This window comes from Budorcas taxicolor, chromosome 22 (genome assembly GCF_023091745.1).
Source record: "Budorcas taxicolor isolate Tak-1 chromosome 22, Takin1.1, whole genome shotgun sequence".
Lineage (NCBI taxonomy): Eukaryota > Metazoa > Chordata > Mammalia > Artiodactyla > Bovidae > Budorcas > Budorcas taxicolor.
Window position 1 is genome coordinate 23,627,735 of NC_068931.1, and position 21,956 is coordinate 23,649,690.

Below are 21,956 nucleotides of genomic sequence, written 5' to 3' on the forward strand. Positions count from 1 at the left end.
GCTCTAAAATTCAGTGTCTGAAATGGAGCACACTGTTTACAAAGACATCAAGCTGTGGAGTAATGTTACTTAACAATGAAATTCAGCACTTGCCTACTATTTTTCCAAATTACTAACATTTAGTAGCACTAATTCTGATAATTTTTGCTAAGACTTTTTGAACTTAGGACAAAATGGTGTGATTCTGGTAGATAAATCTTGATTTTAGCATTTTTTGTTTGCTAATGCTCATGATTTACCCACGTCAAGCAACATCTCTATTTTAGTTCATGCGTTAGGTTCAAATCTTAAACCAACAATAGCTTCTCTACTGGTGAATGTCTTTGAACAATTATAGTCTTATTCCTTTAGAAATAGGTTACTTACATTCTTCCTTGTGTGTGTTAGTTGCTCAGTCGTGTCAGACTGTTTGTGACCCCATGAGCTGTAGCCTGCCAGGCTTCTCTGTCCATGGAATTCTCCAGGAAAGAATACTGGAGTGGATTGCCATTCCCTTCTCAAGAGGATCTTCCCGACCCAGGGATCAAACCCTGTCTCTTGCATCGCAGGCAGATTCTTTACCATTTGAGCCACAGGGAAGAAGGAACTCCTCCTTGGGCATTCTGTTAAAAATGGACCTCCTCTGCATTTAGTTGCTGTCTGTTACAATATTACAGCATTATGACAAAGCCATTACTTTAGCCTCAGTTCTGCTGGAACAGAACAGATGGCCAGTTAATTTCCTCCAGGTGGAGCTCTGTATTGTTACTGCGGTCTGATGTGTTTCTCCTGGAACTCTGTAACCTGAGACAAGGTACAGAGCCCTTGACTGGCCCTTGTATTCAAAAGGGTCACCGCAAACCAGTCGGAGCGTTTTATACTTTAAAGAACCTCACTCCAGGGAACATTATAAACATTTTAGTATAATTAACCTATGCTGTGAGGTTAATATTCAAACTCTTACGGATGAGACAGTCTCTCTCTTTCATTTTTAATACTGATGACCAGGAGAGGCTGTAAAATGTGCTGATCAAAACTGAATAAAACATAGGCTCTGAAACCAGAGCTTGTCTCTTCTTGTTTGATAAATTATACAACCTCTCTGAAGCTTAGTTTCCTCGTCTGTTAAACAGAGATGATAATGGTGGTGATAGTCATCTATCCCTGAGGCTGTTGTGAGCATTAAATGATAAAATCCATATAAGATTCTTGCTTAGTATAATTATTAAGTACCCAATTAATGGGAAACACACATATAATATAATTTTAGGAAAGCATTTCCTTTTGTGTAAAATAGCCAAAGAAAAATAAAAGTTGTCACGGAGTTAACAAGAACGCTAATTTAGAGAACTGTCAATTCTCTACCATTTTAGGAGCCAAAGAATTGCATGTTTAGAGACAAGCTGAGTCAGTTTTGAGGACCTTTCTATTGAAAATGCTTGGAAATTCAACACAGTTAAAATTAGAATTCTTAGGACTGGGCAAGAAGGACAGGACAAACAGTCCTGTTAAAATACTTTTTGTCTGTTATCAATTTTGCTGTTAATTTGCAAAACCTTATGGCTCAAGTTAATGAGATAACCTTGGATCATGTAATTGTGACTCGCACAATCTGAAAAAGTATAGCAAAACAACAGTTTTTATTCAGTTATTGATTTTCTTTAAAATTTTTTTGACTTGTACTAAGCTCTTATTTTTTTAAACTTTTTATTTTTTTAACTTTTTATTTCATATTGAAGTATAGCAATGCTGTGACAGTTTCAGGTGCACAGCAGAGTGACTCAGCCATGCATATACAAGTATCCGTTCTCCCACAAACTCACCTCCCATCCAGGCTGCCACATAACATTGAGCAGAGTTCCCTGCACTGTACAGTAGGTCCTTATTGATTACCATTTTAAATATAACAGTTTATTATTAAATTATTTGAGTAATTTCAAAATTTTTCTAATTTCATATTACCCAAATAGAACCCAGAAAGAAAGGAGACTTATTTCTGAATATGAAACTGTGCTATTCCAAAGTAGATGTAAGAAGACTTTAGGAATTACATATATTATCAAATTTATGAGATTTGGACACTCGTTTAACTGTGATTGACTTTTAAAGTTTCAGTTATTTTGGATAAGTTACAGTTTTACCTTAATAAGCTTTTGAGGGGAAGGTGAGTGGCACTTGGGAACTGCCATTGGTTTTATTTTATTTTATTTTTTTTTTTATGTGCCAAAGAGCTCTGTATTTTTTTTTTTAATTTTTATTTTTACTTTATTTTACTTTACAATACTGTATTGGTTTTGCCATACGTTGACATGAATCCACCACGGGTGTACATGAGTTCCCAATCCTGAACCCCCTCCCACCTCCCACCCCATATCATCTCTCTGGATCATCCCCATGTACCAGCCCCAAGCATCCTGTATCCTGTATCGAACATAGGCTGGCGATTCGTTTCTTACATGATAATATACATGTTTCAATGCCATTCTCCCAAATCATCCCACCCTCTCCCTCTCCCTCAGAGACCAAAAGTCCGTTCTATACATCTGTGTCTCTTTTGCTGTCTCACATACAGGGTTATCATTGCCATCTTTCTAAATTCCATATGTATGTATTAGTATACTGTATTGGTGTTTCTCTTTCTGGCTTACTTCACTCTGTATAATCGGCTCCAGTTTCATCCACCTCATAAGAACTGATTCAAATGTATTCTTTTTAATGGCTGAGTAATACTCCATTGTGTACATGTACCACAGCTTTCTTATCCATTCATCTGCTGATGGACATCTAAGTTGCTTCCATGTCCTGGCTATTATAAGCAGTGCTGTGATGAACATTGGGGTACACGTGTCTCTTTCAATTCTGATTTCCTCGGTGTGTATGCCCAGCAGTGGGATTGCTGGGTCATATGGCAGTTCTATTTGCAATTTTTTAAGGAATCTCCACACTGTTCTCCGTAGTGGCTATACTAGTTTGCATTCCCACCAACAGTGTAAGAGGGTTCCCTTTTCTCCACACCCTCTCCAGCATTTATTGCTTGCAGACTTTTGGATCACAGCCATTCTGACTGGTGTGAAATGGTACCTCATTGTGGTCTTGATTTGCATTTCTCTGATAATGAGTGATGTTGAGCATCTTTTCATGTGTTTGTTAGCCATCCGTATGTCTTCTTTGGAGAAATGTCTATTTAGTTCTTTGGCCCATTTTTTGATTGGGTCGTTTATTTTTCCAGAATTGAGCTGCATAAGTTGCTTGTATATTTTTGAGATTAGTTGTTTGTCAGTTGCTTCATTTGCTATTATTTTCTCCCATTCAGAAGGCTGTCATTTCACCTTGCTTATAGTTTCCTTTGTTGTGCAGAAGCTTTAATTTTAATTAGATCCCATTTGCTTATTTTTGCTTTTATTTCCAGTATTCTGGGAGGTGGATCATAGAGGATCCTGCTGTGATTTATGTTGGAGAGTGTTTTGCCTATGTTCTCCTCTAGGAGTTTTATAGAAGAAGTAAAACTCTCACTGTTTGCAGATGACATGATCCTCTACATAGAAAACCCTAAAGACTCCATCAGAAAATTACTAGAGCTAATCAATGAATATAGTAAAGTTGCAGGATATAAAATCAACACACAGAAATCCCTTGCATTCCTATACACTAATAATGAGAAAGTAGAAAAAGAAATTAAGGAAACAATTCCATTCACCATTGCAATGAAAAGAATAAAATACTTAGGAATACATCTACCTAAAGAAATTAAAGACCTATATATAGAAATCTATAAAACGCTGATGAAAGAAATCAAAGACGACACTAATAGATGGAGAAATATACCATGTTCATGGATTGGAAGAATCAATATAGTGAAAATGAGTATACTACACAAAGCAATCTACAGATTCAATGCAATCCCTATCAAGCTACCAGCGGTATTTTTCACAGAACTACAACAAATAATTTCAAGATTTGTATGGAAATACAAAACACCTCGAATAGCCAAAGCAATCTTGAGAAAGAAGAATGGAACTGGAGGAATCAACTTGCCTGACTTCAGGCTCTACTACAAAGCCACAGTCATCAAGACAGTATGGTACTAGCACAAAAACAGGAATATAGATCAATGGAACAAAATAGAAAGCCCAGAGATAAATCCGCACACCTATGGATACCTTATCTTTGACAAAGGAGGCAAGAATATACAATGGAGTAAAGACAATCTCTTGAACAAGTGATGCTGGGAAAACTGGTCAACCACTTGTAAAAGAATGAAACTAGATCACTTTCTAACACCACACACAAAAATAAACTCAAAATGGATTAAAGATCTAACTGTAAGACCAGAAACTATAAAACTCCTAGAGGAGAATATATGCCATTAGTTTTATACTTCTTGGATTTTAAAACCTACTGTTTCTTCTTCCTTCACAAAGGCAGGGACATTGGCAAGATAAAAATGCTCATCCTCCTTTCAACTATAGTATTTGTCTGTAAACTTTTCAGAAATAAGTTCCTAATAGTTTTTTTATGTTTCATATTTTAACACACAAGTGTGTAAGATCAATAGCAGTGCCCCTTACGAGACTTAATAATTAGATCCTCTTCAGGTGGACAGGTTTATCATTAGATTACTAATATCGTACTATCTTGGTTCTAAATGCTGTCCATCCATAGATGCTACAGATCAGTTATTTTTATGTAGAAATCCTGAAAGGTGATGCTGTGAAAGTGCTGCACTCAATATGCCAGCACATTTGGAAAACTCAGCAGTGGCCACAGGACTGGAAAAGGTCAGGTTTCATTCCAATTCCAAAGAAAGGAAATGCCAAAGAATGTTCAAACTACTGCACAATTACACTCATCTCACATGCTAGTAAAGTAATGCTTAAAATTCTCCAGCCAGGCTTCAGCAGTACATGAACCGTGAACTCCCTGATGTTCAAGCTGGTTTTAGAAAAGGCAGAGGAACCAGAGATCAAATTGCCAACATCCGCTGGATCATGGAAAAAGCAAGAGAGTTCCAGAAAAACATCTATTTCTGCTTTCTTTACTATGCCAAAGCCTTTGACTGTGTGGATCACAATAAACTGTAGAAAATTCTGAAAGAGATGGGAATACCAGACCACCTGACCTGCCTCTTGAGAAATCTGTATGCAGGTCAGGAAGCAACAGTTAGAACTGGACATGGAACAACAGACTGGTTCCAAATAGGAAAAGGAGTACGTCAAGGCTATATATTGTCACCCTGCTTATTTAACTTATATGCAGAGTACATCATGAGAAACTCTGGACTGGAAGAAACACCAGCTGGAATCAAGATTGCCAGGAGAAATATCAATCACCTCAGATATGCAGATGACACCACCCTTATGGCAGAAAGTGAAGAGGAACTAAAAAGCCTCTTGATGAAGGTGAAAGAGGAAAGCGAAAAAGTTGGCTTAAAGCTCAACATTCAGAAAACGAAGATCATGGCATCTGTTCCCATCACTTCATGGGAAATAGATGGGGAAACAGTAGAAACAGTGTCAGACTTTATTTTGGGGGGCTCCAAAATCACCGCAGATGGTGACTTCAGCCATGAAATTAAAAGATGCTTACTCCTTGGAAGAAAAGTTATGACCAACCTAGATAGTATATTCTAAAGCAGAGACATTATTTTGCTGACTAAGGTCCGTCTAGTCAAGGCTATGGTTTTTCCAGTAGTCATGTATGGATGTGAGAATTGGACTGTGAAGAAGGCTGAGCACCGAAGAATTAATGCTTTTGAACTGTGGTGTTGGAGAAGACTCTTGAGAGTCCCCTGGACTGCAAGGAGAGCCAACCAGTCCATTCTGAAGAATATCAGCCCTGGGATTTCTTTGGAAGGACAGATGCTAAAGCTGAAACTCCAGTCCTTTGGCCACCTCATGCGAAGACTTGACTCATTGGAAAAGACTCTGATGCTGGGAGGGATTGGGGGCAGGAGAAGAAGGGGATGACAGAGGATGAGATGGCTGGATGGCATCACAGACTCGATGGATGTGAGTCTGATTGAACTCCGGGAGATGGTGATGGACAGGGAGGCCTGGCGTGCGGTGACTCATGGCGTCGCAAAGAGTCAGACACGACTGAGTGACTGAACTGAACTGAACTGATCACCGTGTTTTTAAATTGGAGAAGTTATTTATACTTCTTAGAATGCTAATACAATTTATTATTTTCTGCATTCCTGATGAATTCTGGTCCTAACGGACTTAGAATATGTTTTCATTGAAGACACTATCAATGTTGTCTAATACACAGATGAATTAAAGTCTTGAGAAGTGATAAGCACTGAAGAAAGGTGCCACAACATTCCCACTGCTCAACCATAGCTAATTTGAAGTTAAAAAATAGGAAAAACAGGGTGTGAGGGCTCTCTGTCTGTGACACTGCTCACCCCATTGATCGCTAGGGATGATTCGACTGACCTGGCTGATGAGGTGGGTGCACCTGTCCTTCCTCACCACTCCAGGTGCCTCCTCCCAAAGCTGCACGCTCAACTGAAGAGCGTGACCTGCCCTGATAAAGGATGATCATTCCTGGGCCAAGGGTATATGAGTAGCTGTGCTCCACTGCCAGAACCTCCCCACACGCTCCCAAGGTCCATATGTAGGAGAATGTAGGATAGTCAAGCTTCTAAGACTCCAGACACACCAAATGAGGTGCTGCATGTGGCAGCCTGCCTTTCTTAATAAATAGAAAGCATCAATGAGTCTTATAAATCTTTAGCCACATCTCAAATTGAAGGAATATTTAAAACAGATATATTTTAAATATATTTAAAATAGATAACTGACAAGGACTTACTATATGCACAGGGAGTTCTCGATATTCTGTAATAACCTAAATGGGAAAATAATTTGACAAAATAATAGAATTAATTTTAAAAACTTAGTATGTATATCTATAGAGCTTTGTAGCTATAGTACTTATAATAAAAAATATAACAGTGATAGCAGGAAGGAAACAAAAGTTCCCAAGTCCCAACTCTGCTAACACTTTGGGGTTTGGGGTAGGTTGGGCTTTTTCTTTTTTTTACAATATCCAGTTTTTGAAAATCTATTTTGAGGTTCCTGCTTTCCTTGGACCCTATGCATTTGTCTAACCTGTCTGTTGGATGAGCCCACCATGGTCCCTTGAGTGTATGGAAATAGACCAGGACCGAGAAATCCAGTTTCAAGTTCCAGCTCTTTGCTTTGTCCTCTCTTGTATAACAGTGGCAGTTTATTTAACCTCTTGTACCAATGGATCCTCTTATCAAGAAATTACTATAAAACCTTGTTTTAGCCACTACCTAAAATAATGGATTCAAAACTCAATGAAAAGCAATATATGTATCTAAGAAAACAAGTCTGGATTTGTAGAAAATAACATTTCTAAGAAAGAGATGCCTCCTAATTATTTACATGATGGAGAGTGTGAGGTCATTAGTTTGTAAGATTCAATATGACTATGTTCTAGTCCTTCCTTTGGATGTTTATTTTTGTTAATGGCAATATATATGACTTGTCACATGGCAGTTGTTTTGTGGTTGCTGTTTTTATTGTTTCAATGTTTCATTCAGAAGGAACAAGACTAATATCCATTCAAGTGATCTTTTGCATCTTATTACTAACAAGATGCAGCATTTCTGTGTTGATAAACCAATTCTAAGGAAATATACTCTGTCTTTCCCAGTTATAAAGATATTTCTAAGAATGGATTTTCAAATTAATATAATCCTCACTAGTGTTCTAGAAATGCTCTGTACCGTATATTCAAAGTCTGATTTCTGTCCTAGAAAAAGAGAAGTGATTAGATTTGGAAAATGGGTCAAGGAAATAGACATTTATGAATGACATAGTGTTTTATATCATTAATTATAGTTAGTAGAATGGTATTTCAAGTATATGAATCAAAGTATTTTTCAATTTCTGTCCATTCTGATTTGATATGCACCTGTTTTTACATATTTAGGACTTTGATGAATAGACAGCCTAGAAGAACACATCCCTGAGTTTTATCTCTGTTTATGAACATCTGTTTAAAGTTGATTTAACATTTAAACATTCACAGAAGCAGATCCTTTCATCAGGGCAAGGGCCATAGGAGCATTTAGCTCAGGCCTCAAGTTCAAGAGTCTTCATGTAGACTGTCTGTGTAATCTCTAAACGGGGTTATGAAAGGCTATTGACAGGACCAAGTGCAGTATTTCATTATGGGCTTTATTTGTAATTATTAAAATGAAAATGTAATTATTCAAATGTACCATAATTTTAGAATTTTAAAGGACATCTCCTCACTGTTTAAAAATATTCTGAGAACCGTGGCAATGGAGACTGCCTAGGACCCTTAATTTCAAAGAGACTGGAGAAGAAAGATTCTAGAAAAAGGAAAAGGACGAATTTTCCTTCTTCACCATCATGGCAGGAGAAATATCCCTTCAGAAATGAGTATGAGACTTGAAGAGCCTATTCTGAGAGTCTCTTCTCCTCCCTGTGCCTCAGAAGACTCCAAGGTCCTTGGGCTCTGATGAGCATGAGGTAGGGTAGAAAAGGTCTGAGGAGAGTAGGATGTCTCAGCAGGTCCCTCTATAAAATGGGTTCTGAACATGAAAAAAAGCACCTGCAAAGAGGTGATTTTATCCACTTACATAACATAACAGTGAGATGCCCAGAATACCACCACAGAGATTAAGGTGATACAATACTTACTAAAATATCTTTTCTAAGATACCAGAAGGAGTTTTTATTATTTCATTCACAAATGTACAGACATTTATCCACTTACATAACTTATTTGTGGTCATTACAGATACTTGTTTTTAAGAGTAAGAGTACAAAAGAAATATTAAATGTGATTAATGATGAAAACAATTGGAACTAGATAGTGCTAGGACAAATAATACAATTGAATCAGGTCAACGATAAAGCTCTCTAGGTGGGATTTCTACACAAGTACTTTATTAACACTGAGAAAGGGGAAAATTGCAAAGCATCAGGACCATGGAAGCAAACACAGCATCTCTTTTACTCCACCAGTTGGCTATTTTTTTTCAATTGAAGATTTCTCTTTTATGTAAGACGATAAAAGCATTAATGGAAATCCTCTTTGAAAATAAATTAACGGAGCATTCTTCTCAAATCCTGCTTGTTAATGAATTTACTGGTTAGATGTGTTAGTTCCAGTGGATTATAACTTCATATGTGTTAAAATATGAAGTGTCTGGACAGAGCATGCAGCAGAGATTTAACTTCTAAATTATTATAAAATAGATTTTTAGAGTCAGAAAAATATTATCTCTAATTAGATAACTAAATGAGGCTAAAATGTTAGCTCCCTTTGTAAAAATAGATGAATAAAAGTCAAATTTGTGTGTGTGTGTGGAGAGAGAGAATGTGTGAAAATGATTGAACATTTAAATTGTATATTTGTATTTCTTTACTTTAAACTAACAATATATTTTGATGAAATACTTTGAAATTTCTCTAATTATTTTTCCTCACAATTCCTATATTACAAGGAAGCTTTTTTTTTAATCTGAACATCTTAATTTACAAATGATAGTTATATTAAAAATCAGAGTTTCATTGTCTAATCCTAGTAGAGCTGAATGTGAATTACCTGTGTATGGATCATCCATGACTTATTTTCAGTTGTAGACTAATTTCTTCTCTTTGATATTCTTATGGCTTCTTTTCCCTGAGCGTCAAAGTGATAGGCTAAGTGATGCAAACTGACTTTCATGTGAAATCCAGGGTAAAATACACTTTATAATTTTGGATTTTAGTATGTGAGGTTTCCTTGATGCTGTGCTCCTTCTGCAGCCTGGATAAGGAAAAGTTTCCCCCATGAACATGGAAGGACCGGTGCAGATTTGTACTCAGTTGAACACAAGGTGCATATTTTCCTTCCATTCCACAAACTTAAAATACATCAGCGTTCATAACAGCTCTACATGCACCTGAGATACTGTTATGGCACTTATATCTAATTTACAACTCATTTATTCTTCCTGCTTATCTCCTATTTCATGGACCAGTGTCAGTGTTAGTATGGTGGAAAACTAGTGCCCTAATCAGACTCCCTAGCAGCCCTGTCAGTTAGTGTCAGGTTTTATTTAGTGATGTTTAGCAATCTATCAGTTTCACTTCCAGAATCTTCGCTTTGATGAGAGAAATACCTTGGTTTTTGAAAAGTCAGTGTTTAAAGAATCACTGATAAGAATATTGATTTTTAATTTGATTCTAGATCACAGTTCTGAAAAGAGAAGCTCTGGATAGGGTGCTGGAAAAGTGGCTGTGACTCTCAGTGTGACATAGATTATGAAACACTGATGTAAAATAACAAATAAAAAATTGGTGGCCAGAATGCATTCCAGGTGTGTCATTTTCTGTGGAAAGGATGATTCACTGCAGTAAATAGATAACATGAGTTCTGTTCAGATTATTATTTTTTTTTATTTTTACTGAAAATACTTTGAAAAGCAATCATGAAGACCTGCTTTTTACTGCAAAATCTAAAGTTTTTTGTTTCTCCTTGGGGCTAAATTTTTAAAAGCGTATGTAAAATTGGATACCATGTTAATGGTGCTAGCAATGAGTTTAATTGCCAAAAACCATGGGGGCCAATTTTAATAAGGAAAATTCACCGGAGTATCTGTACCCTGTAATTATTTTTCCTAAAAAAAATGCAGAAATAGAAACAGATCTCTATCCAGATGTGGCTCCTTTTCCTCCACATCGTGTTCTTAGTGATTATTAAGAGACACGCAATCAAGTTGGATAGATATTTCTTGAAATGATGCATGGTATGCAATGCATGCTTTCATTGTGCTTCCTGCCATTATGGAATAATGCGTCTTATTCGGAAATACAGTGATCACTTCTGTTGAATCATGCCCAGTCCGTTTGTATAATAACACCCCTGTTTTGTGAATCATTTCAGATTTCAGAGAGCTATGCCTTCCTACCAAGAGAAGCGGTGACACGATTTCTAATGAGCTGCTCAGAGTGCCAGAAAAGAATGCATTTAAACCCAGATGGAACAGATCATAAAGGTAGCCGCAGTGTCAAATAGTGAGATTTCAAGTAATTTTATTCATAATGGCAATTTATAGCCCACATTTTTCGAAGAATGTGGTAGAATGAAATAGTTCAACAAGTCAAATCATCTCATTTATTCAAATAGGAGCCAGTAAATCCACTGACAGAGCAATGCAATGCCCTTCTTCAAATGAAAGACAGTCTTGACTGTGGCAAATACTTTTTGTCCTATAATAATGTTTTAATTCTCATTCATTGTGTGTATTTCATGGTGTTTTAACTATCTTCAGCAAGGAAATTGATGTTCCATCTGTGTTCTTTTAAATTTATCATCTTCTTATTTCTAAAAGTAATAAATACTAATTTTCTTTCACTGAAGTTTTTTATAGAGAGGTTACTGTTTGGCTTTGGCTTTCATTAAAAATTATTTGGATTATTTTCCTAATATATGAGTTTCTCACAGAGGTTAATCTCAAAGCTATATTGAAGCTAGTCATTTCTCATGTGTTGGAGGATGAGTAGAATGGCAAAATATAAAAATAAAAAGCTTCCTTTTTGCCGTCATGTGGTCCACTTAGAAAGTAAGTGTGGGGACCTCCCTGATGGCCCAGTGGTTAAGACTTTGAACTCCCACTGCAGGTGTGAGAAGTGAAAGTGTTAGTATAGCCCACCAGGCTCCTCTGTCCATGGAATTCTCTAGGCAAGAATACTGAAGTGGGTAGCCATTCCCTTCTCCAGGAGATCTGCTTGACCCAGGGATCAAACCTGAGTCTCCTGCATTGCAGGCAGATTCTTGACTGTCTGAGCCACCAGGGAAGCCCAGCCTTGGGTTCCATCCCTGGTTAGAGCATTAAGATCCCACACGCTGTGTGGCATGGCCAAAAAAAATTGTGTACAGCAAAGGAGAAAAATAAAAAAATACTGATGATTTTGTTTAAACACTGTATTAGCTTCACTCATTGTTATCCAAGATACCAAAACACTCACTTTGTAGTTAGAAATAACCAGTTTATCCATAGTGCTATTTTGTCCCCAAACACTGTTATTGAACCTTTCCAATCATACATACATATATATATATATATATATATATATATATATATATATTTTATGCTCATCTCTAATGCTACCAATCTCCTAAAAACTTGGTATCTTGCATCTTATTTCAATTTGAACAAACTAGATCATTCTGAAATTACAGGTAGAGTACTGTATCACTTTCATTACCCATTAAAAATGTTTTATTACAGATAATGGAAAACCTCCCACTTTGGTGACCAGCATGATTGACTACAACATGCCAATTACCATGGCCTATATGAAGCACATGAAACTGCAGCTGCTAAACTCACAGCAAGATGAGGTAAAATGAAAATATCTACCCTTATATCACAAGTCAGAATGCAGCTTGATAACCATGACTCTCATATTAAGCATGATGCCATTTTGAAGACAGTAATTTATTTTTTTAATAAAAGGAGTGCCAGTAGAAATGCACAGATGGAGAAATAGGCAGAAATCTTTAGTCGTCAACAGATTCCCTATCTGAACACATCCACCTTAGTGTTATGTGAAAATTTGTTCATTCTCCCCAAAGATTCATTTTCCTTCATAGCCTACCATTGAACTAACCTTGATAAAGTGCTAGGAAGTTCAGGAGAAAGTATTCCAAATAAGTGTGTTTCCAGGGAAATTATAGTAATAAGGCTATTTTACGTGGAAATCAGAAGTTCAATTTCATAGGTATTTCAAGTATGACCATTTCAAATCATCCAAATCTTTTGTATATTTTAAAGTTGTTTTTCAATTAACCATTATTCTAAGTATTTGTTTACTTCTCTGAATCGTCTTAACTAGAAATGTTTTGATGTTTCAGATTATTGTATTTAATTTGTATAGTAAGATTCTAGCAATGAGCTTGTTGGCATATATTAGACACAGAATGAATATTTGTTAAATATTCTTCTCCAAGATACTGATTCACTTACCAGTTTGGTTGAAGTATCTCAAAAGCAGGGGCTAAGTCATATACAAACCCTGTGTATATTCCCCAAATACTTCTAACAGTGTGGCTTAGGAAATCCTTCTTAATTAGTTAGTAGCCATTAGTTAATATACACACTCAAAGTATCTATATTAGAAATAGTTTCTCAGGCTAATATATTCTCTCCTTTTTGAAATTTCTCTGGAAGAGGAAATATGGTTAAATACTTATTTTTAAGTATAACATTACTTGGTGAGGTATTAAATTCTTTTACATTTGGTTAACTTTATTCATAGCTCAAATCAAATTTTTTATTTTCCTCTTTTTTTTTTGGTTTTAAATCATTTTATTTTATTTTATTGCTTTTCTTAAAATTTTTAATTTTTTTTTTTTTTTTTACTTTGTTTTACTTCACAATACTGTATTGGTTTTGCTGTACATTGACATGAATCCACCACGGGTGTACATGCGTTCCCAAACACGAACCCCTCCCCCCCATCTCCCTCCCCATAACATCTCTCTGGGTCATCCCCATGCACCAGCCCCAAGCATGCTGTATCCTGCATCAAACATAGACTGGCGATTCTACACACCGAGGAAACCAGAATTGAAAGAGACACATGTACCCCAATGGTCATCGCAGCACTGTTTATAATAGCCAGGACATGGAAACAACCTAGATGTCCATCAGCAGATGAATGGATAAGAAAGCTGTGGTACTTATTTTCCTCTTTATGTCAGCAGGTTTAATCTCAAAACTGTATTTATAAAATTATTTTGTCTCAAAAGACTTTATGAAAAGTATATTCTATAAGAAAACCTGTATTAGTGCCATGGCAACGTCAGATTCCATATTATCAGATGGATATATGTAAGTGATTAACTCATAATAAAGCCATTCAAAGACAGGAAAAACAGTTAAGAAAATATTACTATTTATCCATCCCCAAGAATGAAAATATTATTCCCATGATTCAACACACAATTGAAAAGCATTTTTTAAAAACCCATAAATTAGTTAGAGCTGTCAAATTATTTGTAGGAAACTCATTTAGATATTGATATGTTTATTAATAGGACAAAAAATAAGATCAACTTTGAGCCAGCAGAGCCCGCATATGCTAAGTCCTTCTGGCTTCCAAAAAATCCTGAGTATTTCACATTTTAAAAAAATGGATTCTTTTAAATGATAATTGGACTAGGAAAATAACTCATCCTTACATTTTAAAAATTCCACCTTGGGTGTACATTGTCTTAAAACTATTTAGATAAATGATGAATTATATTACTTAAAAAATTTTGGAAATTGTGATCATTGAAAGATAGAAAAGTGGTTAAATAAGTCATGGTAAAAATGGAAATCAAGTGAGATATCCCTTTTGTAGTGTTATATTTAAATTTAATAAATGTTTAACCAGTTATCTTAACCAATATTTATTGAGTACCTTCTTATGTAAGGTACTCATAAGTCTTATAGGCAGTGGAAATAAACTGAATAAATTGACAAAATCCTTGCCTTTATTAAGCTTATCTTCTAGTGGTGGTGGGGACCATAATGGAAATCAATGATGAAATAAAGTATGTGAGATGATACTAAATGTTAGTAAGAAAAATAAAGACAGCCAAGAATGGGAGTTTCTTTAAAATTACAAAATACTGTATCCAAAGTAAGATCAGCCTTCTTATAAACTATTGACGAGAATTTAAACCACAACAGACTTTTTGGGAGAGAGTTTGGCAATAATTAACAAAAAACTTTAAAAAGTTATTTATATGCTTTGACTAGAAATTTATACTAAGGAATTTAATGTATAAAACAATTTACATATTAGGATGTTTATTGCATTGCTAATGGTGATGATTGGAAATATCTAACAATGAGAAATAGTTGAATCTACAACATGGTAGCCTCTACCCATACAGGGATATTGAAATTTAAACAAAATTAAATTAGCTAAAATTAAATGTTCAGTTCTTTAGTCACACTAGCTACATTGATCAGCTTATGTGCATTTCGTATAAACCATTCTATAGAACAGACGGACACTGCAGCATCACTCTTTGTATCGAATTTCTCTTTAAACATACACATAACCTCACACACATACTTTTTACATGTAGATACATTTATATATCTTCCCTAATACATTTATATAGCTTCCCTGAGAGCTCAGTTGGTAAAGAGTCCACCTGCAATGCAGGAGACCCGAGTTCCATTCCTGGGTGGGGAAGATCCCCTGGAGAAGGAATAGGCTACCCACTCCAGTATTCTTGGGCTTCCCTTGTGGCTTAGCTGGTAAAGAATCCGCCTGCAATGTGGAAAACCTGGGTTCCATCCCTGGGTTGGGAAGATCCCCTGGAGAAGGGAAAGGCTACCCACTCCAGTATTGTGGCCTGGAGAATTCCATGGACTATATGGTCCGTGGGGTTGCAGAGAGTCAGAGACGACTGAACACTTTTACTTTCACATTTATATAGGGGCTTCCCAAGTGGCGCTAATGGTAAAGAATCCTCCTGCCAATGCAGGAGACACAGGAGACATGGTTTTCACCCCTGGGTCAGGAAGATGCCCTGGAGGAAGAAGTGGAAACCCACTCCAGTATTCTTGCCTTGATAATCCCATGGGCAGAAGAGCCTGGCAGCCTACAGCCCAGGGTCTCAAAGAATCAGACATGCCTGAGCGATTGAGCATGTGCGCACACACACATACATATGAAAGACAAATCTCTCTCTCACACACATATACATTATCATGCAAATAATATATTACTAGACTACATCTAGCTTGCTCTTTGTAGTGCATATAATAAACGCTTTTATAAAGACTCTTTATAAAGTATCCACAGCTACTTTATAAACACAGATTGATCATCTTTACCATTATATTTAAATTCATTTTTGTGTGTGTTCGTGTATAATAAATAAAAATCTTATATACTATAGAATTTTTTACATATTCTATATAACAGTATCAAACAGCTTTGTGCTTATTATGTACCTCATGTTGTTTTAACTACTTGAAATATAATATAGTCTCTCAGTCATTACACAGCCCTATGAGGTTGATGCTATTTTTATTATTCTCATTTTACAGGTGAGGAAACTGAGGCACAGAAATGTTAGGTAACTTGCTTAAGGTAACACATCTAATAGGTGGCAGAGTATAAACCTGAATCCAGGCAGTGTGGCTCCAGAAAATGTGCTCTAAAATAATATATTACAGACAATATATATAGTATATATAATGGATATGCATATTATCAAGCTATGTGTGTGTACTGTGTACATATGTGCATATATGGTACACATTGATAATGTGAATGTGTGCAGTGAATTCTATTATTTTTTCCTCTTTGAACATAAATATTTATTTCAGATGCTTTGTATTTTTCATAGAATTTAGAATTGGAGAAAATGTCCCAAGAGAGGGCATGTGGCTAGAAGTCTATGTGGCTGATGGCCCAGAGGCCTGCCAGTGTGGAATTTCCTTGCTGAATTAATGGCTCAGACGGTAAAGCGTCTGCCTACGATGCAGGAGACCTGGGTTTGATCCCTGGGTCGGGAAGATCCTCTGGAGATGGAAATGAAAACCCACTCCAGTATTCTTGCCTAGAAAATCCCATGGAAGAAGGAACGTGGTAGGCTCCTGGGGTCGCAGAGAGTCGGACCCGACTGAGCGACTTCACTTTCAGTGCTCCATGGTAGACCCAGACACTAGCAGAACCTTTGATAGAGGAAGAACACCCAGATACCTGGGTCTGACCTAAGGATCAGAATGCCCGTTGTTAGTGTGCTTGAATGTTCCTGTTTCCTGACCATAGCAATTTCTTCACTGATGCCAAGATGCCATTTATGAAGCCAAGGGAACGCTTTCTATTCAAAGAAGCTCTTTTCTCAAGCCTGGGTCACATCATAATGAATCCCAGTTCTGGTATGTAATAGTGTGATCAGTTATCTAACTGCTCTGTGCCTCAATTTCACAATGTGTTAACTGGGTAAATTTCACAACGCACCAACTGGGTAAATGCTAACTCACAGGTTGGATGAAGCTGACATAAGTGAACAACGAAATAACAGAGTCTGTGATATAATTATCAGTACTACTACTGCTGCTACTGGTAATCATCGCATCAATGTTAAACTTTGAGATCAAATATTTATGAGTTGAAGTTAAACTTGGTGGTTTCAGTGAAACATTTTTGGTATTTTACACGAGTTTCTTGGGTCTTCCTGCCTACATAAGCACACAGCATTTGTCTGAAAGTCAGTTCTCCCAAAGGAATTTGCTTCAAGAAAAATGATTATAGCAACATAGCATATATTTGTTTTAACTTAACATTTGATAGATTTTTTGATGAATTGACAATTGGCAGCTTTGCCTTTTGGGAATTTAGCCATTTGCTGACTTGGCTTTCTGTTGCTGTTTGGCTTCTGAATCTTTTGTACTTTTACTTAGAATTTTTTGTTGTAATGCCATTTTTATTCCCTTGCAAGGAAGAAAGGCTGTGCTAAGATTAACTTGTTTTCTGACTAATAAGGACTTTGAATCTAAACATGTAAATTTTTCTTTAAGTAGATTCTATTCTGTGTACCAATAAAAATTTTTCAGTTCAGATATTTTATTATAGTGTCAGAGTTTTGCTTAAAATATTTTATTGTCATTAAAAATAAAAATGTGTTTCTTTTTATGCTATATTTTGTGATTGACTCTTAGAAAGTTTTTTAATAATTAAAAAATATATTCCTTCATTATTCAGATAATTCCTCAACTACATCCTTCTAAATACATTACTTTAAACCTTTTACATCTTCCTGTATACAAAGACACATTGAATCTTCACAAGTCTTCATGTCTTATTTGTTATTTCAAGCATCTATTCATGTTATCATTTAACTGAGCCCTATAAAAGCTTACTTACTGGCTAAACTTTAATTGATCCTATAGATAAAATAGTCATTATCTGAGTATATTATGTTTTATGATACTTGATGATATGTTAAAACCATTTTCAGGATGAAAGTTCAATAGAAAGTGATGAATTTGATATGAGTGATTCAACACGGATGTCAGCTGTGAACTCTGACCTCAGCTCCAATCTTGAGGAAAGGATGCAAAGTCCCCAGGCTCTTCATGGCCAACAAGATGGTAAGCCTTTTAAACTGAGCAAACAAAACAATAACATAATCCTGGATCAGAATTGATTAAAACAACGGCTTCTTATTCTGGTGGTAATTTTTTATCTGTTTCTATGGAGACTTTTTTCTGTACACTAAGGTTATGTTATCCACTTCATTATTCTTAGATTCAACTACTTGGATTAAAACTGTAAATGCTAGTTATAAAATTCAAGCTTGCCCATGTTTCACGTTCTGAGCTTAAAATGAGTTACATTAGTGGACTTTGGGTTTCTGTAATGTTTTCTAGCTTTGGTTTCTTGGACCATTATTCTCCTGACTCAATAAAGAGTTTAATAATGGTCAGAGATTAATGAGGATGTTTTGATTTTACTAAAAGACAAAGGGATAGCCAAAAAATAATTGTTATAAAAGAAAAATTTACCATAGTGATTTTGCTGGGTAAGAAGATTTTTGATGCGATTTTGAGCGGTTTTATTCAGCTCTAAAGAAAAGAATGATCATGATCTTTCATTCCTGGGTCTGTTGATGATTCCTGAGTCATCGCACTGTCCTTGATAGAGGAGTTAAGGTCGAGAAAACTGGACATGTAGAGAAGGCTTAGCAATTAACACTTTAGGTCTAGTATATTCAGAGATTTTTTGAAACTATCTTTGTAGATTTTTGTCTTTGTAAATATAATATCCTGCATGCAAGGAAATGTTCCTTACTTGGTAATTGCGGATAAAAATTCAGGCTTACAAATAGAAGGAAATTGTCCAATTTTATTCAAAAATAGTTTATTATTCCGGTAATTAACAAATTTACATGAGCTTTTTGACTGTGTATTTTTGTGCCTGCATCTGTTGATAGCAAAGCTCTTTACTTGTTTTCTCTGGTACTTGATTTAAAAACTGGTTGCACAAGATTGCTGCATTTCTAGCTTCTGTTAGTGTTCTTATGTTGTCAAACGAGAAATCCCTAGTTTTAATCAGAAAGTCTTTATAAATGTGAGGGAGGACTTGTGATCCCACTTCAGATGAATCTAAAAGATGCTTGTGTCCTTGATGGTGTGAGTTACAAAGAAGGAGCAGGACACTGGTCATCAGTGGCTTTAAAATCACATTTTACTCGTTACATAGTATAACAGCTCTTGCAACAGAAATGATGCTTATTTGGGAAATTTCTAAGAATGTAGTTCTTCTGGTGTGGCTATAAATTGCTTTTTTTCTTCTAAAATATTAGTAGATTTTCAGATTTTGTTTTTTTAATGAAAAATGTATAGCACCAGGATAACGGAATAACCGTATATATATGTGTGTAGTTGGGTGGGTGTGTATCACTCTTAATATTATTCACATGTTTTGCCTGACCATCATCTTTTTTACTCCTTAATTTTGGGGATCATAAATAATAAGAGGATGTCTCTCATGATGCAAATCCTTTATTTTCTTGATTGAAATCTATTGTGGATCTTTGGCTAGGAGACAGTTGATGTGACATAAATATATGTTGATTTTAATAAAATATGGAGGAATAATGTCAAATATTACTTCATCTTAGGAGAAGGCATTGATACCTTTCTCATTGTATGTTGATGTGTGCATCAAGAATAAGGACATACCTAGTAGTTTCTTCTCCAGCCTAAGCCTAAGCCTTCCCTGACATGTTCAACGCCTTCTCCTCACACTTCTCTTGCAGTTTTCTCTGCTTGCAATTACCTCTTCTTTCTCCTGCATCACAGGTTTTCCCCAGAATCAACATACACACATGATGTAATAAAGGCCCTCCTTAGGAGACCGCCATAAATCTCGCGGTGTCCCTGTATTCATTGCCCTTTTCTCTGCCCCACCCCCACGATACTCTTTACTGCAAAACTGAGAATCTGTCTCATCTCCACTTCCTCACTCTACTCTTCCTGACTCATCTCAGGTAGGGTTTCATCCTCACCATCCAATTCTACTTGCTCTTGTGAGTGCTACCAGCAGTCTTCATGTGGCCTGATTCTTTGATCCAACCTTAGTCCTCATCTTTCTAATTACTAATATAAAAGGATCACACACCATTTGCTTCCTGGTGGGCCTGTCTCTGGGTTCCTTTTCATTGTCTAGTCAATGGATGGTGGAGTATGCTGGGGTGCAGCCCTTCTCCATCTCCTCTTCTGTGCTCACTGCCTAGATGATCCCATCAAATCACTTGGCTTTCAATATGATCTGTACCCTGATGAGTCTCAAGTTTGCCTCTCCAAGCCCTAATATCTTTCTTGAGCTCAGGACTCTCTCCTCCTCTCTATTACCTAAATTTTAACGTTCTTCAGAGGATTTATCAGGGTATGAAATGATACTATTTTTCTTATCAGCTGTTTTTCTTCTATACTATAAATATCATATTAATTAGGGAATCTTTTGTGTTTTTGATTTCCTTTCAGTTTCTCCATTCGACATACTTCTTAAATAGTCTATTATGTAAATAATTATGCCCCATTATGTAAATCTAACTTTTCACCATAATAATGATTTGTTACATACATTTTGCATATTTTTTATGATTTTCTTTTCTCTTTCTCCCTGACAATGGCACTGTCATAGGTAACCCATACTGACAAACTAACATTCCTGAATTTCTCTGTATATACACACACACACACAGACACACACACTCACACACTTACACACAGATGTACATACTCAGAAGATTTTGTCATCATTTTATAAAAATAGGTTATATCTTTTACAGTAGTCTGTTTCTTGCTTTTTTCATCCATATTACCTTTTTTAAGAGCTTCTTGAATACTAAGATGTATATATAGTATGTGTGAGTGCATGCTCAGTCATGTCAGATCTGTGACCCCCATGGACTGTAGCCCACCAGGCTCTTCTCGCCATGAGATTTCTCCAGCAAGAATACAGGAGTGGGTTGCCATTTCCTTCTCCAGGGCATCTTCCCAACCCAGGGATCAAACCCACATCTCCTGTGTCCCCTGCGTTGGCAGGTGGATTCTTTACCACTGTGCTACCTGGGAAGCCTGTATATACAGTCTGCTGATGCTGCTGCTAAGTTGCATCAGTCGTGTCCACCTCTGTGCGACCCCATAGACAGCAGCCCACCAGGCTCCCCTGTCCCTGGAATTCTCCAGGCAAGAACACTGGAGTGGGTTGCCATTTCCTTCTCCAATGCATGAAAGTGAAAAGTGAATGTGAAGTCGCTCAGTTATATCCAACTCTTAGTGACCCCTTGGACGGCAGCCTACCAGGCAGGCTCCTTCACCTATGGAATTTTCAGGCAGGAGTACTGGAGTGGTTCGCCATTGCCTTCTCTGGTATATACGGTCTAAGGTTCAGTAAAAACAGAGATATGGTCCCTATGCCTTTAATTGACACACAATCTAAAGGAATAAAAGTATACATATACCATTTGCTTTTGGTTACAGTTCATTGAACCAATGTGGGAAAAGTCCTAGCTCTGTATAAATAAGAATTCGTGCTACTAAAACTTTTAATTTGTGTCTCCTTGAAATCAGTGGGGATGTAGAATACTAGGACTACCTTGGGTCTGGGGGTACATTGCTTTCTGTGGATAATATGTTTTGATCTTTAGTAATCAGTGGGTAAGGACTTATGATGTAACATATCCAGTTATGGTAGCAACCTGAACACAGCTTCCATCTAGAGTAGTCTAGTCCAGGGATTTCGAAGCATCACTGGCCTCCACCCACTCTGTGCCAGTGTTGCCTACCGCCAACTATTATGGCCAAAAATGTTTATAGACACTGAAAATGTCCTGTGCATACCAAAGTTAAGGACACTGCATCTCTGGTGTAGGCAGAGAAGGACCATCTCAGTAAT

At 36.4% G+C, this 21,956-nt stretch overlaps 1 protein-coding gene across 1 annotated transcript in view; it reads left to right on the top strand.

The window, feature by feature from the left end:
* NOL4 (nucleolar protein 4) overlaps positions 1 to 21,956 on the top strand; it is a 467,403-nt gene that overhangs the window by 131,350 nt on the left and 314,097 nt on the right. The window contains exons 3-5 of the mRNA XM_052660447.1: positions 10,915 to 11,026; positions 12,263 to 12,375; positions 18,010 to 18,142. Of these exons, the coding sequence (XP_052516407.1) occupies positions 10,915 to 11,026; positions 12,263 to 12,375; positions 18,010 to 18,142 (358 nt within the window). The remainder of the gene's footprint in view (positions 1 to 10,914; positions 11,027 to 12,262; positions 12,376 to 18,009; positions 18,143 to 21,956) is intronic.